Source organism: Thunnus maccoyii, chromosome 23, assembly GCF_910596095.1.
Source record: "Thunnus maccoyii chromosome 23, fThuMac1.1, whole genome shotgun sequence".
Lineage (NCBI taxonomy): Eukaryota > Metazoa > Chordata > Actinopteri > Scombriformes > Scombridae > Thunnus > Thunnus maccoyii.
In genome coordinates, this window is record NC_056555.1 from 4819933 (window position 1) to 4846998 (window position 27066).

Consider the following 27066-nt stretch of genomic DNA (forward strand, 5'->3'; position numbering starts at 1 on the left):
AATCAAATCGTGACTTTAAAATCAAAAGTCAAATCGAATTGTGGATTTTGAGAACCCTAGAAATTTGTCACCTTATATAGATGTCATCTGAACTGTGCCACTTCTCCTGGTCATAATTATAACAGCCGCTAGATGGCATCTGTAACTCAAATGTAACTATGGGTAGTCTTTTCCAACTGACATTATGACTTATTGTTTCATTTTACTTGGGAGGACAGGCTCAAAACAGCACGTCACCCCACTGTTCAGATCCCTCCACTGGCTCCCAGTTGCTGGGAGTAATGTGTAATAAAAATATGGTAAACTGAAAACCAAAAGCAAACTAATTAAAAGGAATAAAACTTTTTTTAAAAAAGTTAAAATTACACCTTTTATTGTTGTGTGAAACAGAAAGACAAAAAGACAAAGAATAATGATGCATATAAGGTTGAGTTTCTGCCCTTATTTTTCATTTCAACTTTCAACTTTCAACTACATCGCACACTCAGCATTTAGAATTTCTCTTTAAACTGGCTTACTACCTCTAAAAAAACAGCACAAACATTCTGTTCCTCTTCAGTGCGTAATTTCCTGTGTCAGTTTGACAGATGCAAGTGTGGTGTATTTCACAAACCACAGCTTCGTTGCCTTTGTTGGTGGCGGTTTAGTGTTATTCTCTGAGGCATGGAGTTAATGGTCGAGATCTTACTGTGGGCCTGTATTGTCCTGGAATCTGGGGTATATTCAGTCTCACTGCCAGAAATCACAGATGGGGAGTTTATTGAGCAATGTGTAAGGGAACACAACAGGGTGCGGTCATCCGTCAAACCACCTGCAAGTGACATGCTGTACATGGTAGGCAAAACTAACGTTCTCTCACTAACTTTCTTACTATGATAAGCAAGTGATAGGAAGGTAGTGGTTAAAGGACCTAACCAACACCACAGTTGGTAGACAAAAAAACAGCAGACGAGTAAGGATTTCAGCTAACATTTTAAAATGTTTCAGCACTGTTTGCAGTGATGATTACAGTAAAAAAATAAATTCCCCTCTGATGAAGTGATTATTTTGTCAGCCCTCTGTTGATTTTAGAAGGTTTTAGAGGCCTTGAGATTGGAATGTTGCTGGTTTGAATCTAGCAGGAGCCATCTAGGAAATAAATGCTAAAACGAAAAGAGCTTGTCTGCTCCGTAAAGTAGATCAAAGGGTCAGATCTCCTAAATTACAGAAGAAATGCTTCGAGTGGTATCTAGCTGTGCAGATAAAATCGGTTTTATTTGTCCAGGTTTTGATATATCTGTCTGTGCTTCCACCCTTAAGACCTGGTTACATCAGAATTTTTAAAAAAAAGTTTGCCATGTTATCAAGTCAATCCACAAAATATTTTGCATTATGTTAGAGTCTAAAATGGAAGAAGCTATTGTAGCTTTATTAGCTGTACTGCACCATTCTCTTTTATTTAACCCTCCTCTGTTGAAAATTACCCTACATAAGAAGCATGGTTTTTAAACAGTCAACAGTACAAATACATCTCTTGAATAAACTGCATGAACTTGTCCCATAAGTAACAAGCTTGCTACTGTGGCTAGTGCTAGCATGTTCCCAGCTTTCATGTATTGTACTGCTAATCACATTAGCTCACCAGCTACTGTAGCTAGTAAACACAATGTCACTGTAAGGTCTCTGTGACTATTAGGTCACAGAGACGATAGTGGTGAATGGTGGTGAAAGGATTTTTTAAAATTCAACACCAACTTATCCTCAGTAACCAGGACACACTTTTTGGAAATACGCTGCCATTTTTTGATGCAATCATTCAATACTATGAATGCCACAAACCTCTGTTTACATATATTAAACGTCAGAGACATCTCAAAACATGGACAAACAAAACCAAAACTATCTTGACCATTTATGAAAAGAAACCTTAATTATACATAATAGAGTGGGTCACTTTAAAGCATAGTTGTTTCATATTTTCTGCCTCTGCTCATTCAGACATGGGATGAGGGCTTGGCCATTACTGCAAGAGCATGGGCAAGGCACTGCGTATTTGAACACAACATCTACCTCAAAGATGTCCGTCGTGTGCACCCTACCTTCCCTTCTGTGGGAGAGAACATATGGACAGGCTACCCACCATCACATTTTACAGTGGACACAGCAATAACAAGATGGGTGGATGAAAAACAAGCCTACAACTACAAAGCGAACCAATGCTCAGATGTCTGCGGCCACTATACACAGGTGTGTGCGACTTTTTACTCTAAATATACTATGATTATGTGGATGTGCTAGTTTCCAATTTTGTTCAAATAATGTCTTATAAAAAAGCCAATAAAAAGTAAAACTGCTAAGTATGTATAACATTTATTCTGCATCACACAATTTATCCTTTTCTGTTGTCTCCAGGTTGTATGGGCAAGGAGCTACAAGGTTGGTTGTGCCGTCGCCCTGTGCCCGAATGGTGTCAAAAAAACCAACTTTGGTACTAGAGAGAGTGTCATGTTTGTGTGCAACTATGCTACAGCGTAAGTTGATCACATCTATATCTAAGTTTGATTTTAAGACAGAAACATGTTTAATTTAAAAAGGCTCCAAACATTAACTCAATCCCACATGCACCATCCTAGTGAGAGGTGATGTAAATACTCACTTGCCCACCAAATCTGTATTAATCCACGGCTGAAAATAGTCCCCAACAAATGTGCCATTTCCTCCTGTTTGAGTAAAGTTTTCTACAAACTATAGTAACCTACTGTTTTAGGAAATTATTGACCATTCACTAAAAAACAAACTACTGTATATATTTGTGACGCATTTTTAAAGATGTACATCTTCAGTAACAAACATTTGCTACCTACAAAATGTGATTTAACTCAGATGATGGTTCCTTGTTCAGGGGTAATATGAATGGAATGCAACCATATCAATCTAAAGGGGCAGTCTGCTCTAGATGTGAAGGCACCTGTAAGGAGAATCTCTGCCGTGAGTATTCAGTCCCCCATTGGTGAAGCCAAAAAAATATCCTGATTTCAAATTAAATTCAAGTCTTCACTAAGAGTCTACAGTCATGCTAGCAGCTCTGTGAGACAGTAATTGAGCTAAAGGCTCACAATGGCATGCTAACATACTCACAATAATAATGCTAGCATGTTGATGTTCACCGTGTTAGCATGCAAACATTTGCTAACTAGCGCTAAGCATAAAGTACAACAGAGGCTGATGAGAATGTTTAGAGAAACCAAAGTATTAGGCAAAATGAAAGTTGACTGATTTTAAATAGATAATAGCACTAGATGAAGTCAGGAGTACCATCAAAGTTATTATAATTCATTTGTGTGATCCAAATTTTACAACAATCCATCCAACAGACATTTCAGTAAAGAACTACAAACTGTGTTTTAATATCCTTACAGGTAGCCAAGATCGGGATTCACAGAAAAGTAAGTGTCAGCACTCAAGCATGATGATGATTTGTGCTGCAGAGATGCTTTTTCTTAAAAAGTAGTACTAGTGTGAAGCAACTTTTTAGTGAATGAATGAGCAATATATTCCACTGAATAAATCATAGTTAAAGTAAGTACTGTATAACTACTAATATGGAACCCACTCGGTCTGCCTTGCTTTGTGTTGCCAGGCTACAACTGGACCCCAGACTGGGATACCCTTGACCCTGTCAAGGGTACCAGTGGCTCCAACTATGTGGCTATTCTGGTCGCCCGGCCCATTGCTCTGATCTGCACCTTCATCGCCGCATATGCAGTCCACTACTTTTACCCCGATGTCTTCTGCTATGAATAGACGTCCTGTGATGACCTGATGAACATTCAGCCAGGGCTAAGACGAGGATGATGATTTATAAACATCAAAGTTAAATCTTTTTATTTTTTGTCTATGCACAGCTGTTAGGTCCCAACAGAGCTGTACATAAATCGCCAAAAAGTACATATACATGAAAAAAAAGGCTCCAAAATTGCTTTTCCTAAGCCACAGAGGAATCTGATTGTTCTCCTTCTCCTATCACTGAGTAACAACTGGCAAATATGCGTTATATTAACTTCTACATTATTCCTGTCTGTTATATTAACATTTTACCCTGCAGTTTGCTAGAAGAGACACACGCTACACCACTAGCCACTAAACAGGAAACCACAGGGTTGAAAGAGAAGCTAACATACCCAAACCGTGATCATTTACTTTACTGGAGTGTACATCTACAGTGACTGCAAGGGATTAAATTTGCAGCAATCAATATTTTTATATAAACGAATGGCACACCTAAGCTCCAATGACTTTACTATATGACCAATGTTTCAACCACACTTTGTTTTTCTAAATGTGTGGTCAATACATTAATCATATAATAGAATCATTGGAGCTTAGTTGTCTTCACTTGGATACATGCCATTGCTATGACCAGCACCTAGATTTTGGTGTTTATTCACCATACAATTCTTCCTAACTATATAAACCAATGGGTCACATGACCATACATGATATGAAAGGTGTCGCTCATGGTGACGAACAGAAATGATCCCCTAGCTCTATGCAGTCATCATACTGTGCCTCTACAATAAAGCTGCAGGTCAAAATGTGATCATAACCAAAAAAGATGAAGGTCATGAGTACAAAAATAAGGTCCAGGTTGTTTAAAAATTCAATTTTCATTTAATTTCACAATCCCATCTGCCTGAGTCTGCCCCCTCCTGAACACACGTCAGTCTTAACGGAGGAGAAAAATATATCTGGAAAAATATAAATATTGACCATACAAAATCTGGACAATAGTTAGAAGAGAACAAATGAGGCAGACAAGAGGAAAATGTATCACATCACTAAGTGGCGGTCTGTTAGTCTCCAGAGAGATGATGATACACAGGAGAATATAATCAGGAAATCCTCACAACAGCAAAAGTAGTTCAGTAAAAAGTTCATCTTGATCCATCTTCCTGTGTGCTTACAGAGTCCTTACTCTGTCTCATATGACTGTCCAACAAATACCATATCACATGGTACACGTGACAACAGCAGTGTCGGTGGTTAGCCTTTGTTTTTTGTTTTGCTCTTTTTCTTTTTGTCGGTGGTGCTGCTGGTGGGAGGAGCTGGGTTCACTGGTGGAGCGCCCAGTTTCTTGGTTTTGGCTTTTTTCACTTTGTCCTTGATGGCTTCGATGTCCAGCTTACCTTCCACAGGAGCTGAAAAAAAAAAAGGAAAAAAAAGTCTCAGATATACTGTATATGTTTTGTTCTCAGATAAATGCTTGTTCATCGATTTCTACCTTTAGCGGTCTTCTTCATTAACGGCTTCTCTTTAGGAGGAATGAAAGCTTTGTTCCGCTCTTCTTGCTTTTTGGTCAGTGCTTCTGCTTGTTTCACCTGAGAAAGAGGAACGATAAGTCATACATTCTAAATATATTACATACATACAATGCTGCAACTATTCCTTTACCATTTTTGTGTGTGTGTGTGTCTGCAGTATTTCAGAGACTCTACTGGTTTAGGAAGTCTTACACTTTCATGATGCTGCCTGGAATCACATCCTGACATTACACTCATGTGAACAAGTACTGCAGCCCAGTACGAGATTAATCTACACAAAGAGCTCACCTTGATCTCTTCCATCCTCTTCCTCTTTTTCACACTTTCACGTAGGAAGAACTCTCCTGTGGCCAGCTCTTTGTCAACCTGAAATCAATGTTCAAATTTAATTTAAAAAACAAGGTCCAAACATCGGCAGACCTTCTGTGTAGGTTTTTCTGTTAGTTTACATGAAGCTCAATGTTTTTATCATAATAACCTTTAAAATACCTGCTGTAGCATTTCATAATAAAGCACAATGTCTGAGCAAACCTATATACACATGATATGTTGCATGTTATCTTTTACTACTAAAGCATGTTAACTTTACTGAGTTCTCATAGACCGCACAGATTTTCAAACAAACTTCTCCTGACCTTGCTCTCTGGCTGTTGTGGGGGGAACGGTGTGTACTCCTTCTTCACACTCTTCTTCTTGGGCTCCTTGCGCTTGGCCAGGTTCTTGTGGCGGAACTTAGGCAGGAAGCGTTCCCAGCTTTGCACCCGCAGGTCAGGGTCTTTGGAAAGCTCCCGTTTGATCATTAGTGTCTGATGGTTCCAGCAGTCAGAGAATTCGGATAAGGGCAGAATGAAAAAATGATAAAAAACATGTATAACTTTGGTGGTGATTTAGCTTTAATTGACAAAACTGGTGCTAGGAGACATTTGGAACTCTTTGATTGACAATCAGCAGGTTGCTATAAAGCTCTGCAGGGCACCCGAGCAGCCTGATGTATATATTACTGATCACTCGGGGTTTCACCAACTACTCAACTACTAAAACCACTCAATCATGGATAATATGGTTTTAGCCAACATCACTAGATCGACAGTAGTTCAAGTGTAAAACACCACTGGTCCCACAACAATCCCTCATGCATATTATTAATCAGTACTGACCAGTGCACATTTAAAACTTTGTATGTGGTTAAATTTGTCCTTATGTACATATCTTCTATTGGACTTCACCGTTTAAACTGTATTTGTTAGTTTGTGACTATCTATTTTAGTTTTTTTGCAAAACATGAGTGTTCAATATGCAATTTTGCTTTACCATTCATGTAACTTTAACATTAATGCGAATAAAGCTTGACACCGAGAGGTGAAACAAACTTATCTGGTGATTATTCTATGTAATTCATTGTAATTCCCTGGTTTATCAGTGACGGTTATGAACTACACTGCAGACTGGAGACTCTCTAAAGCTTCATTTATACTCCCGAGTGGACGTGTATCGGCACAGCTGCGGACACCACGGATGCAAAGGTGTTCTATTTATACTAACTCCTGGAGTCCGCTTGGAGGACGCATTCCTCACATGCGCAGTAGATCGGCATCTACAGGAAGACAGCGTTGCGGGTACGCGGATGTCTGCACAGAGCCTATGCAGATACCCTCTGATAACAAAATTTACGTCACGTAGACCCTAGCGGACCGTCACAGATGCAGAAAGTATAATTTCAGCATAAGAGTGCCAAGCAGCTGTCTTAGTGGGTCCAATGAGGGTCCATCATCCATTGAGTAGACTCAAGTCATACATGTGTCTGCTGTTTGAAAGGTGTATAATGCCTCAATACGGAGAGCAGCATGCCAGCAGTAAAGCTTTGATCTCAGCGGCTCAGTGCTGTTTGTAAGGTGTGTGTTCCAAAGAACGGGGAATGTGTTAAACCAGTTAGACAATCTGATCAAATTAAAATAGAGTGTACTGGTCACAAGGTTCTATTTTTATTCATATTGGTAGTTTCAAAGCCCTAATCTAAATAGATCAGATCTTATCTTTAATTACAGATCACCTGGGACTCTTCATGCCCTCAGCTCCAGGTTGAGCCAACCTCGGCTTACAAACCCAGAGAGATTTGCTTCAGTCAGGAGATCAAGAACAAGGATGGAAAACTTCTTCATCAGGCATGAATGCAGTCTCAATATTTTAACTGTATCAATCAAACAAGTGCTACTGCTGTGGAGAACAGGTCAGGTTCCTGAACGTACCTTGATGTTGTAGATGGGGTGGATGTTTTTCATCGTGTCCATGACCACTTTACGCACCTGGACAACAGTGACAGAGACATAAATAACTAAAATACTTCTACATCCTCTGTACTTTGTGTAAAATATTTTTCCGGTTTAAGTATTCAGGTTGAATTCAGATTCAATATTTAGTGAAAAAAAAAGAAAAGTCTTTATTCTATTTTTCTTTGCTGGGTCCTGTTACTACTTACTGCAACTGCAAAGATTTCCCGAGAGGGATCATTATCTTGGCTAAGCAGAGCCTAATTAAACATGAGGGGAGTTTGGTTGCACCTCAATACAGGAAGCAGACATCTCTCACTCTCACACCACTCACACTCACACAAAATGCACGAACAACAGAGAGCACACATTTCAGATGTGAGGATCTTTCAAGTTTTGTGAGGATCAGATATTTTAGGGGAATAATCTGCAACATTTCATCTGAATAAAAGTTAATTTTCCATTTGCTGTTTTATAACAAGGTCACTTTCCCAGCTCTTTAAATACACTGCTAAACCCCTGTGACCACAGGGGTCTACAAGAACAAGCTGAAGCTCTGAAGTTCTTACCTCCTTCAGGCCGCCGTAGGGCCCCAGGGCCGACACTGTGTTGCCCTGCACCATCACATAGCAGTTGGTCAACAATTCTAATGCCTGGACAGGAGAGCAAAGTAAAATATTCAATTCATGGCCTAAGAGGAACTGTTAACAGCGTCTTTGCATTGATCAGCACAGTCATATTAGAAACTATGCTGCCACCTAGTGACATTTATCCCAAACTGCAGCATTCAGATTACAGACACAAATCCTTCTGAGGACATGTTCAAACTGTAGCTCACTGTCTCTTAAATCTGAATTTCACTCCTCATATGACACAGGTTTACTATTTTCTGAGATCATTATGATTGGAAAACAACATGCTAAAACCTCAAAAGAGTTTAATATTCTTCTGTTTGATCCTAGACTTTTTAACCATCAGCGACAATGAAAATAAAGATAGCAGGACTCACTTTTAGGGTGGAGCCCTTCGGACCGATCAGCCGCTGCCTTCGCTTCACAAACCGCTCTCTGTTCCTCACCAGGGTTCCGATCTTGATGATGTCACAGGCCATGTCGTCCTGTAATATCCGCACAGCCTGGAAGCAAAAAGCAACGTGAAAAAGGAAGCAAAATGCCTGATCAGAAATCAGCATCACTCGTGTTTGTTATTGCTGTTATCACATCTAGAGTTTTTCAAAATAAAAATGAACATGACCTTCAAGAAGCAAAATCTACATGTGGCATGTACTGCAAAATACATACAGTAATACACAGACTGTAACCGTACACTGACAGCAGCTTCCTGGATGTGAGCGCAGACATCATTACCTGTTCGAATGGGACACTCCTGGCGAGCAGCTTGATGAGATCTCTGGCTCTCATGATGGCATAAGGGTCAAACGTTTTCTTAGTGGTGCAAACACTAATGCTTCCCTCTATCAGGTCCAGAGAGGCTTTGATGTGCTGAGAGAGAGATAATCCACTTTATACAGGATGGTAACATCATCAATACCTGAACTGCACAGTACAGGTCTACTACCTGTCCCCAGGTCCCCTTCCCTCAGCTCACATGCATCGCCCTGCAGCAACAATATCATTACTGCTAAAGCTAGACTTCAAATGACTAGAACTAAAAATAACTGCATGACTAACACCTACATTTATGTCCAAAGACTAAAACTAAATCAAAATCAATTAACAAAATCCCCCCCCCCCCCCCCAGCTGCTTGAGCTGCATAATCCAACTCATTTTTACAGTTTTTCTACAAGCTCGGTGTCAGGTATGCTGATCTACATAAATAAACAAACCTGTTTACTTTGTGCATGCAAAACACATCTACAACAACGGAGTGTATGGTCTATTTTCAGTTGTTTTTTCCCTCCTGTCTCAGTGAACTTACTGCCTCTCCCAAAGCCTTCTCCACCAGTGGCCAGCACTCTTTCAGGTAAGCTTCTCTGTATTTGGGGAAGAGGGTGGCGAAGCTGCTCTCCTCCAGCAGACCGCGGGGGTTGTCGTCTCTGGTGAACTCTGGCTCTTTCCATCCATCGGGTACGGTCAGGAGTTCAGCTTCATTCACTGCATGACACAAACATCATAATCATGGATGGTTTGACAGCTCCATTTTTTTGTGTTGTTGAGACTGTTTTCCACCGTTAATATTGGATACAGTAACAAAGAGGGAATGTTGAGTACACTAATATGTCTCACTTGTCTGACACAAGAGATTGTTTAGATGGGAAAGTGGTGGAAAGTAACTAAGTACATTTACTGAAGTAGAATTTTCAGGTATTTGTAATTTACCTGCGTATTTCCATTTGATGCTACTTGAGAGGGAAATATTGTACTTTCTACTCCACTACATTTATTTGACAGCTTTAGTTACTTTTCAGATGAAGATTTGACACAATGGATAATATAACAAGCTTTTAAACTACAACACATTGTTAAAGATGAAACCAGTGGTTTCCAACCTTTTTGGTTTTTGACATCTTACATAAAGCAGTGTGTAGTCGGGGTCACATTTCACATGTCTATGAGTTGTTAACATCGCCACCAAATAGTGATTTTTCCCTCTAAACTTCTCACATGGTTTCATTTCATTAACTGTTCAAATGATCCAATATTTCAGCAAAAATAAAAGATGAGACAAAAAGTCCAAAAACTGAAAACAGATTTGTGTATCAGAACTTTGTTTTTTCTTCTTTCCTCTCCCATTAATCATCTCACGACCCCTCAGATTTATCTGGTGACCCTTTGGAGGGGCCCGACCCCTAGGCTGGGAACCACTGGACTAAACTAGCCAACTGTATATAAAATAGTTGAAACTAGCTCCACCTCCAGCAGCTACAACTGTAACATGCTGCTATAACACTGATGCTTCACTATTAATAATCTAATGATGTCATATATAATAATATATTAGTCAGAGGGACCAAACCACTACTTTTACTGCAATACTTTAATTACTACGCCAAGCAGATAATACTTATGTACTCTTACTGTGGGAGGATTTTTAATGCAGGACTTTTACTTGTAATGGAGTATTTTCACATTGCTGTATTGGTACCTTTCTCACAATCAATTGAGAAGCTACTTTTGAGTACAATGCACTACAGCTGTCTGACAAAGCTGTGCAGTGAAATATTTAAAGACGAAGGCTTCCAAAGAAACAGTGAAGGACGGTAACAAACAGTAGGAACTAAATTAAGAAAAACTTCGTTTTATTTACAGAAGTTGCCAAGAAATGTTGACATGAAGGTAATCTGCAAAAACCTGTATGTTTTCTTTGTCTAACACAGCAAGGCAACACTAACTCACACTCGAAACAGAGCCAGTTTGAAGAGAAACCAGCGAAGGAAAATTTATTTAGCAAAACAGAACATGTTTACAACACAGCACAGCACACTGGCTAACGCAGCTTCATGCTAATCCATGCGTGCCTGGCAGCTGACATGTAAACAAGCCGACAAAACTCAGCTCTGCTTCACACTCAGTGAGCCCCTGAATATCTGTTAACATGATTAAACTCTGCAGAATCCACAACTTACCCTGGTTTTTAGTCTTTTTCGATTTTTTCCCAGATTGAGCTTCACTCACGCCGTCTCCCGTCGTGGAGGACGCCATTTTTGACCATAAGCGGAAGTGACGCACACACTTTCTTCTTCGTGTGATGCTGCCACCATGACAATATTTGCCCAGTTTCTCTTCGTACTAAGCATTATTTCGATGACCCAAAGCTTATATCCAACTTTTGATCCAACTTTCATAGGAAATTGTATGCGTCAGAATACTCTGCTTTTAGATGTTTTAGCACAGAAAGTGTATGAGACCCATGACCACAATATTCATACATTCTGTCATTGTGTTACTTATGGATGGAATTAGAGTGAAAATAAATTATTGCCTTTTTCGCTGGGGACCCCCAGAACCCTCTCAAGAACCCCTAGGGGTCCCCAGACCCCACTTTGAGAACTGCTCTACTATTCCTAAATTTATTACAGAACATTCCTCAACTCAGACTCAGACCACACAAATATCCACTTTACAGTGGCAACTGATGCCAAATTTTATAAACATTAAACTAGTTTTAGATTTACTTGATTATTAATACTTAATTTCAGAAAACAGTTTTTTAATCCTCTTAGACTTCTTAAAGGCTTTTAATACTGTTGAGCATAATTTTCTTTATCATTCGCTAAGGGAGTTCAGCTTTAGAGATTTCCTTTGTAATGCAATTTAATCTCTTTACAGTAATGCCAATTTTTCAATTAAGCTTAAAAATGGATCATCATGCAGATTTAGTGAAACATGGAATTCAACAGGGATGTCCTTTTTACTTGCTGCCCAATTTCTATGTGGATATATTAAGTCTAGTAATTTGCAGGGTATCTCCATTGCTGGTAGATGACACAACCGTTTCTAAAGGAAACTCCATACTATGAAAAAAAAACCAAACCGAAAACAACACACTGGAAATGAAGTATTTTCTGTCAGTTAAAAAACTGTCAAAAGTCTACTTTATTAAGAAATTTTGAAAAAGAACATCTACGTATGAACCCACATAGCCTACAATGAGCAGGCTCTTACCAACCTAACACTTTATTTCATTTTTTTCTTATAATTTGTACCAAATGTCCTAAAATTATCTTAAATACCTGCAAATTACTCAAAACACTTCCAGGAAATCAGTTCTAAATTTGGCGACCTGTAAAATAAAGCATTACCAACATTTTATCTTGTTATAGCAGGAAAAGCACAAGTGTTACTAATAACAGTAATGTTATTCTATAAAGTGCCAGCATGCACAATACCAGCACCTGAAACTAAAGCAGCTAATGGAATTCAGCCATCATTCAGTTTAGTATTTATAATTGTGCTGTGCTTTTCCTGCTGTGTTATGGGAGCTCTATAGCTAAAAGGGGAACAACCAACTTTTAAAGAACACTTCAGCACAAACATTGTAACTCCAGTGAAAATATACATTTGAGATGTTTAAATTGTCTGAGCCTACAGTGCTACAGAGAGCTATATGGACCTGTAATGTATAACTTCATGGTTCTGCTACACTATGCCTGAGAAATGATCCTTTTTCTCTATTTATACATTTCACCTCATTACTAATGATTATTACTGATGATTATACAAATAAAAGTCCCAGCCAAAAGAATTGTCTCAATCAAATTAATGTTATGAAATCCTCACAATCCTGTTTTGTATTCACATTGTTCTCAACTTGTGACTGTTTTCCTGTTAAACTTCACTGTTACAGGAGGAATGTCACTGCTGCATCCACCCATGGAAAATGATTTTATGTGAAAAAAAGACAGATATAACAAACACACCAGTGGTGTTCCAAACACTTTATTGCAGCCGTAGCCGCTCGTAGTAAGTCATGATTGCTTTGGATGCACTCACTGAGAGTACCGTTACTCCCAAAATGCCAATTGATCCGGCCACAATGGAGATCATCGTCATGTGCTCTGACCCTGCAAAGAGATGGACACAGGTCATTTCATCAACTCTGTATTCAGAGTGCATGTGTTCACCTGATATTGAACTGTATGTTAAAACTTAGAATAATAAAAATCCACAAAAGTTCAAATGACACTGTATGACATTGAGATTTTCATCAGGATACAGTGCTTCACACATTTCATTTCAAACTCTCTTCACCACCTTAACCCAACATTAACAAGAAAAATGAACAAAAAGTAATTTAAACCTCTGTTCAAACATACTTTTAATCAAAATTCTCATCGTAGATTTGACACAGATTGTTATCATCTGATTGAATCACATGTGCTGGCCTGAGCATCTGCTCAGTTTCCTTCACACAAACTCACAGTAAGCCGGCTGGACTCCTGACTTCACCCTGTTGACCACCAGAGGTCCAGCCGACACCACAGCAGCTCGTTCCCTCTTTGTGTGCATCTGGCTGACTGCTCTCTTGGTGCGCTGCTGACTGCTGCAAACCTGCAAGTTTAACAGAAGCTGGTGACTCATGTACATAATCCAGACAGAAAAGGAAGAAGAAATTAGGACATTTAAATTCAGCAGTGTCTTAAAAATAGAGTTTTAAAACACTAAATGGAGTCAGCCTTGTAAAACATCTTTAAAAACTCCTTCACCTTGATTTGAGTACTTGAAGTATTCAGAACCTGAAATAATTTTGCTTTTGGCCAGTTAGGGTTGACACTGACATACAGTATATATATATTCAGCAGACACAGAGCAACATCCTCCTTTTAGTTCTGTTTTTGTCTCCACCAATTCTTGAGGGAAATTTCTAGCTCTTTAGCCTCTAAATGTTATGCTTTGTTCCCCACACACTGGGTTTGTAGAGCTTTTTCAACCATTAAACCAAGACATTGAGTTAAACGATGTTAAAAAGCTCTTTCATCTATTATCAATATAAAATATATTATTATTATTTCTTAGCAGCTTTAAGTAAAAGTAGTAATAAAACACATTCAAACTACTCCATCACAAATTAAAGTCCTGCAAAATGTAACTTAAAATGTGACTTAAGTAAAAGTATCTGCAACAAAATGTACTTAAAGTATCAAAAGTGAATATTACACTGGAGAATGGTATCTGTCAGTGTTATAACATTATGTTACATGTTACATGTACTTGTAATGGGAGTGGGAGTGAAGCAACTCTTAACTGTTTCATATACTGTTGGGCAGTTTAATCTTTAACAATGTGCCATTTTTTATAAACAATCTACAAGTACTTCAAGATTGTACTTAAATATAGCACTTGAGTAAATATACTCAGTTAATTGTCAACCACTCCATATTGTTTTTGGCTAGTTTTATCTGAGGACACATGTCAATAGAGGGCATGAATGTAACTATAACTGCAGCCACAATCTAATTAACTCATAACAATGAAAAATACAACTTTCTAGGAAAATGTTCTCATTGTACCAAAGATAAAACTAAAGTGGTAATTTAACATTACAATGAAGCAGTTATCTTGGGATACCAGGTTTAAAAAAATGATATAACTACTATAAAACTATAATTTATTAGAGGTAATGATCGGAGTCACAAGAAATAGTTTTGATATGATAATGAAATTGTGCCCTCAGCTTCTTGGTCATTAGCTGGAATTAATGAAAGTAACTCAGCTAGCAGCTTCATTGCCCAGAACATTGGCAGGTGTAGTGCAGCCCTAACACAGCCCTTCACTTTACCTTTGTACAGTCCTCTTCATGTCCACATATGTTAGCCAGACAGTGAAAGTAGAGGGGCAGCCCTTTGGGCATGGTGAACATCTGAATGGAAAACCTGCTCTTCTGTGCCAGGCCGTTAACAGAGAGCCACTGGAAGGTGTTGTCAACAGGACAGCTGGGGGCAAGAGAGGAAAAAACTCATTTATCATTGAAATACCTTAAAGTAACTTACTTGAGCTTTGGGTTATCACCTTACAACTTTATACATTCCCTCTTTATCTTAGTAAGATAGAAAGTTTATAATGTAGGGGTCAAAGCTGCCTATACATGTTACCAGCTTCTTTCCATGACATTATAAGCAGTAATTTTTGAAACTAGACATGCTTCACTGCTGATCATATGGAGCTTTACAAAAGAGTCTGAGCACAGTGATACAGTCAAAAGAAACAGGTTAAATTAAGGCTTAGCAGTTTTGCATGTATATCTAGTTCAGATTTGGAATAGTTCCCATATTGCTGCAGTGCACCAGCAGGGGCAGCAGGGTCACATCTGGTTCTGAGGTTGAAAATGTTACATTTTCACCTACCCATCCTGAAGAAACAGGCCCTGGACCGTATCCTGTGGGTCGGTGCTCTCAGTGGCCCAGCATGACTCCACCTGCAGGAGGATGTCTGAAGCAAAAGAGTTGTTGGTCTGCAGGGCCACCTGGAAGAACAGGGTGTCTTCAAGCCCCAAGGCTATGGCATCCCTGTAGCTGTGGGTGTAGGACTCGTCACTGTACAGGGTCATGGTCAGGAGCAGCTGCAGTGATGAGTTGAACTCCACCAGGGATAGAGAGGAGAGCCTGCAACGAAAGAAACAAAGAATCTGTGTATCCTGTATGTATGCAGGAGATTTTGCTAAAATCATATCATCACTTTAGATTTTCTTCTATAACTAATTTATAATGAAATGTTTAAATCTTGGAAATCCTGGAATCTGATTTGTCTCACCACTCCGTATCCATGCTGACTTGAGCATTGCGAACATAATGCCGTGGGTAGACGCACTTCCAGACAACCTTTAGATCCCGCCGGCTGATGGTTTGCTCTTTGGTCAAAGTTACAGTCAGAGTGTTCTGAAACTCGATGTGCGTTTTGTTCACCTGGACAAACACAAACACACATCTTGTTATGCTCAACTCATACATTGCAACACAGGCACTGCTCTGCTAACCTAGAGTATCTCATAGTTAAGTGTTGACCTTTCTACCTGCCCAGAGAGTTTACATCTACTGTTGTGACTGCAGCATACATCAGGATGCTAATGCTAAGCTTGTAAGTATGTATGTAAGTATAAAGTATGTTGCAGGCTGCCATTAGCAAACAACAGACTACACACCCAGCTGATGCCAAGGCGCTCTAGTTCCTATATAGTGTTGGAAGGGTCATGCTAGTAACACCTCTACATCATGGTGTAGCCGTTTTAGGCCCACCCAACAAATTCTGAACACAGAAATCGTGAAAAACAACGGTCTAACTCCACAATTTAGTGCTACATAGTTCACAGTCTTTTCACATGTTTTCAGCAATTATTTTCTAACATGTATAATGTGTTTCAAAAGAAATTTCTGATTTTCCTTTACACTGACTTTATAGCAAAGTACTGTTATTGACATAAATCTGTTGTGGTCAGATCGGCCAAATTATGTTATGTACCTGTGTTATTCATCTCGTAAATGTGTAAGATGTTACAAGGCCGTATTTATTGGGATTAACATGAGCCTTGTTTTTCAAGATTTTTATCTAGTGTAGATTTATGAAAAGTTGTGTAAAAGATGTCATATAACCTATAAAAGAGGTTTGTTAGGGGGCCAAATATTTTTGTTGGCAGGCCAGATTTGCCTGCCACTGATGTACAGTAGGTGCAGTCACTCACCCGCCTCTCTGTTCCACATTCAGAGGTTTTTCTTGAAGTGCGGAAGTAGTACAAAATCTCGCTCTCATTTGCAGTGCATCGCCCATCGTTCAGCTTCACATCAACCTTTCCCCCGATGTAAGAAGTCAGGTAGGGCTTTGCTATCCCACCAGTCATCAGTTTATCCAGACACTGGCTGAAAAGGCCTTTCTCTGTTTGAAAACAGGGGTCAGGACCACAATCATTGCACCATTTGTTACTGCAAAGGTACTGGACACATTATTCTACTTTTTCTATTCACCCTTGGTTACCAATCTAGAAAAGCAATATATAGATATATCATGGAGCTAATCCATTTAATGCTTTGTAAATTATTAATAGAAGGTTGAACTGTATTGGAAAATGTACCATGATTCTAGTTAGAAGTCAAGCAGCTGCATTTTGGACCAACTGCAGATGATTTTGTGCTATTTTTTACTGAAGTGCTAAATATAGTCAGTTACAATAATCCAGAATAAAAATAAAGGCATGAATAATTTCCTCTAGGTCAATGGCTGGCAGATATTGTTTGATTGTAGAGACTGTAGAGATTGTGACTCAACTAATAAAAACAAGCAAAGAAAGACTTTTACTTGGCCAAAAATTACTCCCAAATTTATGGCAGACAGCTTGGTATTGGTTGGCATGAAGCAAAGTTTTCCATGAATTTGTACTGTTAGTGTTAACCTCATTAAGCTGGACTTAATATCATCAAAGTGGTCTTTTAGGGAAATCAAACTACAACAATCAGGAGGTTGACAGGAAGATATAATTGTGTAACATCTGTATAAAAATGAAACAATACATTGTGGTTAATTATTATGTTACCAAGGGGATTGCATGTAAATGCTTTCTTTGTATATTTGCTTGACTGAAAGGTGTTCCAACCAATCACAGTCAGATATTCAGGACATAAATACAAAAATAACAAGTAGTAACAAGCTATAAACCCAAATAGTAGGTCATGTTTTCAAAGATACCACATGGTTGCTGTCTGTTTGTGTTTCTGATGAAGATGTTTCTGTATTAAATTCCTGAGGCAATGTATAGCCACACATACTAAATATTCCTAGTTTGACAAATCTCCTCAGTTGAAACTCCTGATGTTTAGCAGCAACACTTAATGCATAAATGAAAAAAACAATATCGACCTCCAACCTGAAAAGCCAACTTGCTATTCGATATACAGTTTATCATTTGAGAATTTAATGGGATGTCACTGTACCATTGCAAACTGGATGTGAAGACACAGGAGGCTCAATCACAGAGCTCACATCATAGTAGCCATGTTGACACACACAGGTGTAGGAACCCAGAGTGTTGACGCACAGAGAATTACGGGGACACAAGGTTTGGGTAGAGGAGGCACACAGATCTGGACCTGAAAGAACAAACAAATAGAATCCCACAAAAACAGAAGATGATGAATTGATGAATTGACAAAATGAATTTTTGGATATGGTTTGACTAAACAAGCATTGGTGTATGTGTTTGGTAACGAATTTAACAAGTTAAGCCAATTTCCACCATCACCTACCATCCCAGTAAATGACCCCATCTGTAACTATGATGTTGGTTGTATTCAGGGAGCGAATGTAATCCAGCTGATCTTCAATGGGCAGGGGCATGTCCTCCTCTGTTTTGGATGCATCAAAAGACATAAACAGAACCTCTGTTTTGTCTGGATCGTCTGCAGGTTCTAAGGTGGCCACCTCAACGCGGGCTGGCTGATCAAAACCATTTAACAGCTCCTGCAGCTGGAGGACACACACACAAAGATATGTTTTAAGAATAGGAATGGGTTCTGAAAAAAATGCTATCTGCATTGCTATGCGTCTGTCTCATCCAGTATCTGGAAAATTAATTCATGTGATAGAACCCCTGTACGCATGTCAACATGACATTCTGCCAGCTCATGTTTCCTGAATCTCAATCAATCCTACACCCTAAAATCATTTCAAAGCAATTATCCATTTACTGATTATTAACTTTTGTTGACTAAATTGGCTAAATTTTGAATGGTAACTGGTATTCAAAAATATTTTTCATTAGTTCAAATTGCATTAACCTTATGCAAATAACAATTACAAAATTGCCTATATCTCATACAAGTAAATAAATGATTTAATTTAAAAATAGTATGATAAATTGTGGAAAAAACTAAAGGGGTGTACTTTTCACAACTGTCTAGAAAAGTAAGATGCACACTGGATCAACAGTCTGTGATCACTGGTATAAGCTTTATGTTTTCTCTCACCTTATTTTTGACAATGTTCCCCATTTTAGCTCTTGGTTCGGATACGTCGTCTTGTAGATCTTTAGGCAGTGACCAGGGCACGACCATTGTGAGAACCATGTTGGAAATATCTAACTGCAGTTCTATGGCAGCAACAAGGTTTAGCATTAATGATAATTAACATAAATGAATGATGTACATTATCATCAGATTGACGCTGGCAGAAAAAATACAACTCTGGTTATTTTGACAGTTTCCTTTTGTTTCTTTTAGTTAAAGAAACAGTTAAAGAATGAAGCTGGCAATATTCTGTGTTTTTCTTATTTTCAAGACCAAAAGATCAAATGAATGATGAATTGATCCATCTGAGAATTTCCTGAAAAGCCAAATTATTCCTGTGTGCCATGGAGCTTATTAATTGTTGTCCAAAAACTATTACCAACACATCAATGAGCCACGCTGTTGCACTGAGTGACATGTTCTTTCATTGCAAAGAACATGGGCACTGTAGTTTATTTTGTCTTAATCCCATGTGCCGTAAATACTAACAAGCACACCTCAGGTGTATCAGTCCTCTGCTGAAAATAGTCCCCAACAAATGCACCATTCCCTCCTGTTTGAGTAACATTCACTAAAGACTACAGTGCGCAGCTGTGTTGAGAAATGACTGAACCTTTTTTAAAAATGAAACTGACCTAGGTCTTGACCAGGTCCAGCAGCCCTCACAAGGAGCTTTGAAGTTGAATTAGCCCCCTGAAAACATAAACGAGATGGTTCCGACTCCCACTGTCCGTCACATTCTTCCCACACATCAAGGACGTAGGTTTTCCCTTCTTCCAGCCCCGGGAGATGTAGCTCCGTCTCAGTCAGACGGCTGCTCTGAAGAGGGGGGCCGTTCTCCAGGGAGAGTTCATAAAAAAAGGCCATAGCTGACTGGTGTGTGGTGCCGGTAGTCCACAAGGCAGTGGAATTATTGGAGCGGTACCTGAGCTCAGACACACCACGAGGTCCTGGATACACACACAAACAGCATCCATACAGATAGTTCAGGCAAAGACAGATTATATATACACAGTGCTGTGCGAAAGTTTTAGGCACTAAAAGTAAAGTGAGAATGCTTACAAAAATATTGCTATAAATTGTTTTAATTTATCAATTAACTTCTTACAAAGTTGAGTAAAGAGCAGAAACCTAAATGAAATCAATATTTGCTGTGAGCAGCTTTGCCTTTAAAACAGCAACAGTTTTTCATGGTAACTCGCAGGTAGGTTGTTGTAACCATCCTGTAGAAAGAATGTTCTTCTGTGGATTTATTATTTAGGCCGTCTCAGGTGCTTCATGTAATCCCAGATTGACTCCATGATGTTGAGATCAGGGCTCTGTGGGGGCCATACCATACCATCTGTTGCAGGACTCATCATTCTTCTTGTTGCTTAAAATAGTTCTTTATGACTCTAGCTGTATGCTTGGGGTCATTGTCATGTCATGAATAAATTTGGGACCGATCAGACACCTCCCTGATGGTATTGCATAATGCATAAGAATCTAAACATCTAGTGTGCCTAAAACTTTTGCACAGCACTGTGTGTGTGTGTGTAGATATGATATATATATATATATATATATATATATATATATATATATATATATATATATATATATATATATATATATATATATATATCATCATTAATCTGTCTGAGAATTTGATAAAACACTATTACAAATCAATTGAGTTTACTGGCTCTTCTAACTTTCCTAGTGCCTCCTTTTTCCTATTAAACAGCCAGTTAAAGATAAACAGGGGAATAAATCCTTTCAAATGTTTTAACTCATTGTGTCATTTATTTCTGTATTCAGTTATACTTTTGACTCATCAGATAGCCTAACATTTGTCACTCCAGGGACTTTCAGACTGCTTTCAGATTGGATGTTTAATCCCTCTTGTTGGTATCTCAACCTGACAAACAGTTTTTCAGCCCTTTAATTATTTCCCAAAGTCACCTTCTAATCTCAACATAGCAGTAATTAAACTGCATTGTAACAGCCCTGTCTTCTCATCAGGCTTTACAGTACCTGTATGCGCTTTGACTGTCCTGGCACTCATCAGCACACTGTCTCCACACAGCGCCTCCACCTTGGCCTGGTACTGGTGGCATGGCTGCAGCCCCTCTACTGTGTAGTTGTTGATAAGCGTGGTGCCCTGCAGCACCCCCTCGTGGTGGATTCTGAACATGGAAATTGACGAGGTGTTCTTCACCTCCCAGCTCAGGGTGTAGTTGTCGGGGCCAAATGATGTCTGACGCAAGGCCTCGATGCTGGAGTGAACTGTGGAGCAGAGAGGGGGTTACGTTAACTGTTAGTCTTTTTTCACATTGCCATTTTTCTTTGAACTGATGAATGCTGTCTGTTTTCTCAATCTACTTTCCAACTGGTGCATATATTATATTGTCTTTTTACAGTTGCTTGTTATAATCTCCCAAAAATATCTTTCACATGCTTTCTTTAAATGTAAGGATCTTTTTTTCTGGTAGTTGAAATTGTATTCATAATTGCAATAAAATGTAGCTTGTGCTCAGTTAACCCGTCACTTTTCATAGAGTGAATGACAGAAATCTGACTTATAGTTTGAAGGCTGATACTGACAGGGACAGAAGGAACTAATTTTTTGCCCGAGATATGTAACAATGTAGAGGGGCCCACTGATATAGGGCAGTCAGGAGGCTGCTATTGATAGGAGCCAGCTAGGCAACTGCCTGAGGGGCCCCCATGCACAAAGCTTTACTTTATCATTATTAATTTACATACAGTATATATTTATTACAGTTCTATGTAATTATCAGTTTTTTTGTAAAACGTGACAAATTATGAGACTGTTAAAGTGGAAATGCACTGATTTACACATTAAAGTGTGTTTCCAGGTGTTGGGGAGCACTATGTTGAGAGTACATATGTAATAAAAGTTGTAGAAAGTGTTTTGACAAGGAGGAAGAATGCACCAAACAAAAAAAGACAATGAGGATGCTTATGGTAAGTCTGACAGTGTTACAGGAGTGCAATGCTGGTTGGTGTAAAAAAAGATAAATTCTAGTTTCGAAAAAAATAACTATAAAATTATTTAAGTATTTTAACCCCACCACCACCATTTTCTTTTCTTTCCATCTTTAAACACAGTGAGGGGAATATTGCTGAACTTAGCTAGACAATCCAGACTTCAGGTCAAGGCAGGAATGTAGTAATTTGAAAGAGGGCACTCATTTATTCCTGTAGACTTGGTTTGGCCATTAATGGAGTGCATGAGTGTGTTAGTATGGGAGACAGACACTGTTCAGCTCTGTCAGCTCAGTCCACAGCCACAACTGCTGACACCAGCCAAGAACCGTCCCCCGCCACTGGATGCTGAGAAGCTGCTGATACTTAGAATATTGTGAAGTGATTTAATACTGTGAAAGTTCATGAACAAAGAAGTCCCTGAGAAAGATTTTCTTGTTAGTGTGAAAAGTCTTACTATGATTACCACCACAGTGACACCTAATCTCTGCACTAAAACCACATAAGCCATGACATCCTTTCAGGGTTAGTAGCTCTTAAACAGGGTTGAATCACCAAACTAATCAACAGTAGGAAAGCACTGGCATGTGTTATTGCCTGTAAATGAATAGCAAAATAAAATGTGCAAAGAAAATTACATTATTTCAGATTCCACAGATTGTATAGTAACTGTTAGCTGTGGTCAGTATTAGCAGCTAAATATCATTTGCTGTAAATCAGTGAATGTGAAATATCTAAGTTCAGTATCAACTTAATACAGTGGTGTATAATGGGTTCATATGGATAAACTGAGACGGTTAGTCAGTTTCTCAACCTATGCAGAGTTTACCTGAGTTTCCATCGTTCAGAACCATCTTGCTGTAGCGCGACTCCATCCCTGCCTGGCAAACAGTCTGCAGGCCAAACTTAACCCTGCTGCAGGGCTGTAGGTCAGACAATATGAACTCCAAGCTGTCCTTCTTGTGCCACAAGGGCACCTCCTCTATGATGTGGTCTGTACCGTTGAGGTAGAAGGCGGTGAGGAGGAAGAGGGAGACTTTGCGGTTCTTGGGGCAGTCCCAGGCCAACGATATGCTGCTGCTGTTCCAGGAACTTACCTCAAAGTCCTTGGGAACATCTGGGTCTGACAGAAAATAAAAGATAACAAAATTGGAAAAGGTTTTTTATATGCTGGAAACTTTCTGTAATTTGACAACATTACCCAAGATGGCAACAGTGGCTGAAATTATACATAACAATGATAATGCCATGTACAGTACATATTTTCTAGATGTGAAATAAAATCTTTATCCAAGTTACACTAAACAGTATAACTTGGATAAAGCCAAAACTAACAGCATGGTTGGATACCATTAAAGGTAAGTGAAAAAGTACTTATTTTTAGTAATTTGGGTGAACAGTGTGGTTGATTGTGGATCACTTCTAACCCATCTACCCACCAGTTATAGTAGAGAGGCAGGTGAAGGAGTGAGTGCCTGTGATCTCCACACACGCCACATAGGGGCTGCAGGAGTCCAGAGCTGTGAAGCGGTAGTGGCTGCGGGTGGTGGTGTCCATGCTGAGTGTGTTATAGGAGCCCAGTTCAGTGTGGTAGAGTGTCACGGAGTGGCTGTCGCTGGCAGCTGGGCGGCTCTCCACCCAGGAGACCAGCAACATGGAGGGAGTCCTGGACTCCAGCTTGACAGGGAGGCGCGTAGAGTAGCCTGGGATAGATTAAGGAAATCGTAGTCAAATTTTTTTATGCTTGAATGAATGTACTTGGCAAACTTCATAGCACTTTCTTGACATTTTGGCCTGAGGTAGGCATTAGACAAGAGGTCAAGGGGGTTCACCAAAAACATTAGGACTCATCCTATGGGAACCATGGATATCCACAGCAAATTGAAAAGGATTGTTTGACATTTTGGGAAATATGCGTATTTTCTTTCTTGCCAAGAGTTAGATGAGGAGATCAATCCTGGAATCAATCCTGTAGTGTTGTTGTTATTGTGAGGTTGCCAGGCATCCAGCTGAGACCCTAGAAAGTCACTACTCCCTGCCAAGAAATAGTATCATAAATAACTCCCTGTACAACTCTAACTTCTGTCATTCTTAAACTTCAGTTTTTGTGCAGATTAAACAAGATATGATCAGTGAGCTATAGAGGTGCTGGTACGCAGATTGTATTACCTTTGGAGAGCCAGGCTAGCTATTTCCCCCATGTCTCCAGTCTTTATGCTAAGCTAAGCTAACCGGTTGCTGGCTGTAGCTCCATATTTAACATACAGACATGAGTGGTATTAATTTTCTTGTCTAACTTCCAGCAAGAAAGCAAAAAAAGGTGTATATCCCAAAATGTTGAATCACTCCTTTAAGAGGTGATTCAAAGCTCGCCACCTTACCTCTGTCCAAGCTTAATCCAAAACCCAAATTCAAACCAAATTATCCCCTTAAAAAACTGAGGGCAGGCCAACATGTAGGGTACAAGATGAGAATACAAGTAAACACAAACAGATAATCTCACCAAAAGCAAGGAAGAAGTTTTCATCCTGGTGGAAGAACAGTGTACCATTTTCACATGCAAACACCTCAGTGGGACTCAACAACTCCAGGATGGCCTATACACAGAGGAGGAATCATGGAAGTAGTTAAAGAAGAGATGGACTGTATGAATATCTACCCATCTCTTTTTATGAAACTGTAGTTTGATATATGTTAAGTCAGGGGTACCTGAGTGGAATTTGTTGGATGTTTTAGGGGTTTCTGCAGGCCTCTGATTTTAGTGAACTTTGTACCTTGGAGCGAGTAATAAACACATTGGTTACATTTAATAGCTACTGGTTCTTTGAAGGTAAAAATATCAAATTAAGAAAAAGTTAGCATGCTTACGTGGAGTAATTGTTAAAGTCCATGCCAGAACAGAGCCTCCATGCTGAAGTGTTAGCTTGTTTTCCACAGCTGGGGACACAGTCAGGGATGTCAATTTACCTGCCGTTCTGATGAATCTGAGTGCTGTGCCATTGAGCCATATGTTTCCATTTTGCCTACAGTGATGGAAAACAATAAAATCATGGTACATAGCATTTTCCTCCTTGTGTAAGAGGTTAATTCCAAATAATTTCTTAAAATAAGCCTGTTTAATGTTACCATGCATATTGGCACATTTGCACTCTAAGACTTGAGTTCGATTTACAAATTTTTTTATTTTACCAGCCACTCTTCAATTCAACATCCATCTGGTACAATAAGTAAGCCAAAAGGTGGTCAAAAGTATATGGACAACCCATTTAATTTCGTGTAGTTATGATCTGGGGCTGTTTGTCATGGTTCTCAGCTGGGTCCCTTTGCTAAAATTTGCTTTGGTCCCCCCAAGAATGTTTGTCCTGTCCTGCATTTGAAAGCGTATAGCCTAAACCAAATTACAGCTGTTATATTTTTTTTTATACTTTTTTCATAGCGATGTAAATGGTAGGGTTGATAACAGAGTAAAATATTAATATTACATAATATAATGTTGCCGATTAGTAGAGAAATGAATAAAATTGTGTTTTCGTGAATTAATTATGGCGTGAGATTCTCTTCATAGAGCAAATAATGTTCTTTAACAAGTCGATTAAGCATTGACTGAAATACTACATGGTCAAAAACGTGTCTCTATTGTGTTTACCTTTCCCAAGCACCGTCCCTGCTCATCCAGCATATGGAGAAGGAAATATCATCGCAGCGTCCTGGAGGAAAATCAGTGGGAATCTTTCCAAATGTAACTAACTGTGTCTCCCAGATAGTTTGATCTCACATCAATAATACGTCGAATGCAATGTGCTACTCACCAAACGATATGGTATGAGGCACCAGTATGAAAAAGATGCACGAAAACTGCAAGGAGTTCCTGTAAATATTAAAAAGCTTATTAATCCACTACACTCGAGTGAGACGTATAATATAAAACTGACTGCGGATACTCGTTTTTCTTACATTTTCCTTGTAATTCTAGCAAAGGAAAGCATGGTTGTGTTTATTAAACAAGGCTTGACTGGAAACAACAGACTCCTAATGAGTGACAGGTGTGCGCTTCTGTCACTCACCTGCTCAGATTCACCAAAACTCCCGAAGGTAAGAAAACAAAGAAAAGAGTTGTGGATGACAGTAACTGCATTTTAGTGTCTAATACAACATTAAAACCGATTTACATGTAATTGGAGCATGTTAACTCATCTTTAGGTTATTGAATCTTCCAATTAGAAACAAGAGGACATGACCTCACTACTATGGCCCTAGAAGTAAGGTATGTTGGCAGACTATTTATACTTGAATGCTGGAGATTAAAGGGGCATTCAGGCAATTTAGTTGTCCACCTAAATAAAGTTAGGTGACTTGTGAAAGACACATTTAAAAAGGAAGTGATGCAGTAGAGGCCAAGATATCCTGAATACTACAGTTCCCATAATTCAATAACTAGGATTATTTTCTCAAACTTTAGAAAACTTCCTCCAAAGTCTGAGAAGATGTGATACAACTGATTTCATAGGCTGAGTTGTACTCCCCATAACAAGTGAAAACAATCATAAAATTTGTGGATTTCCCCTTTAATTGTATATAGGTTACACATTTCTTGTCGTGGGTATGGAAGTGCATTGAAAATCTATCAATCAATCAATCAATTTTTATTTATATAGCGCCAAATCACAACAAAAGTCATCTCAGGGCACTTTTCACATAGAGCAGGTCTAGAGTGTTAAAAAGTAGCATCTCACATCCTGTCAAGGATGAATCACACTGGCCCTAAGTTTTACCTGATTTACTGGCAAATGTGATGCAGAGATTTGTGGTTTGCTGTACCTGTTACAACAGTATTGTAGTCTGATGGTCATTAGGTCTTTAATGTAGAGTGAGGAGAACTCTGGAGGATAACATTTTTCGGAGTGAGGGGGGAGTTTTGGGCATATTTTAAGACAGGAAAAAAAACTAAACAATCTGAAAAGAAATAGATGTTTTCATAGTGTGAAGAGACTGTATGCCAGTGTCCACAACCTTTTTACCTCTTAAAACCTTTGACCTCTTACCTAAAGGTAGTGGTAC

General features: G+C 39.0%; 3 protein-coding genes across 4 annotated transcripts; 1 reads left to right on the forward strand and 2 right to left on the reverse strand.

Moving 5' to 3' along the window:
* The first annotated feature begins 506 nt into the window (after nt 1–506).
* On the forward strand, nt 507–4553 carry glipr1a (GLI pathogenesis-related 1a). The gene is made up of 6 exons (XM_042403164.1): nt 507–834; nt 1978–2226; nt 2392–2510; nt 2882–2967; nt 3399–3425; nt 3620–4553. Exons 1-6 carry the CDS (start codon nt 664–666, stop codon nt 3781–3783), a joined length of 816 nt encoding a protein of 271 aa, XP_042259098.1. The 5' UTR covers nt 507–663; the 3' UTR covers nt 3784–4553.
* A 460-nt stretch (nt 4554–5013) lies between these two features.
* Nucleotides 5014–11264, reverse strand: krr1 (KRR1 small subunit processome component homolog). The gene is made up of 10 exons (XM_042403163.1): nt 11155–11264; nt 9507–9682; nt 8935–9069; nt 8577–8702; nt 8137–8220; nt 7547–7603; nt 5936–6106; nt 5589–5666; nt 5261–5357; nt 5014–5177 (listed from the first exon to the last, which is right to left on the reverse strand). The coding sequence occupies exons 1-10, from the start codon at nt 11228–11230 to the stop codon at nt 5023–5025; spliced, it is 1155 nt and encodes a 384-aa protein (XP_042259097.1). The 5' UTR covers nt 11231–11264; the 3' UTR covers nt 5014–5022.
* A 1687-nt stretch (nt 11265–12951) lies between these two features.
* On the reverse strand, nt 12952–26307 carry LOC121891067. Of its 2 annotated transcripts, none has more exons than XM_042403797.1 (19): nt 26073–26307; nt 25818–25876; nt 25655–25715; nt 24877–25031; nt 24718–24782; nt 24512–24605; nt 23448–23711; nt 22838–23131; nt 21034–21285; nt 19653–19967; nt 18979–19100; nt 18259–18478; nt 17947–18102; nt 16704–16894; nt 15779–15930; nt 15373–15630; nt 14808–14961; nt 13450–13579; nt 12952–13092 (listed from the first exon to the last, which is right to left on the reverse strand). In XM_042403797.1, the coding sequence occupies exons 1-19, from the start codon at nt 26141–26143 to the stop codon at nt 12968–12970; spliced, it is 3138 nt and encodes a 1045-aa protein (XP_042259731.1). In that variant the 5' UTR covers nt 26144–26307; the 3' UTR covers nt 12952–12967. The 2 variants fall into 2 exon arrangements, with proteins under 2 accessions (XP_042259731.1, XP_042259732.1); XM_042403798.1 differs by lacking the exon at nt 26073–26307 and adding an exon at nt 25963–26066.
* Between the last annotated feature and the right edge of the window lie 759 nt (nt 26308–27066).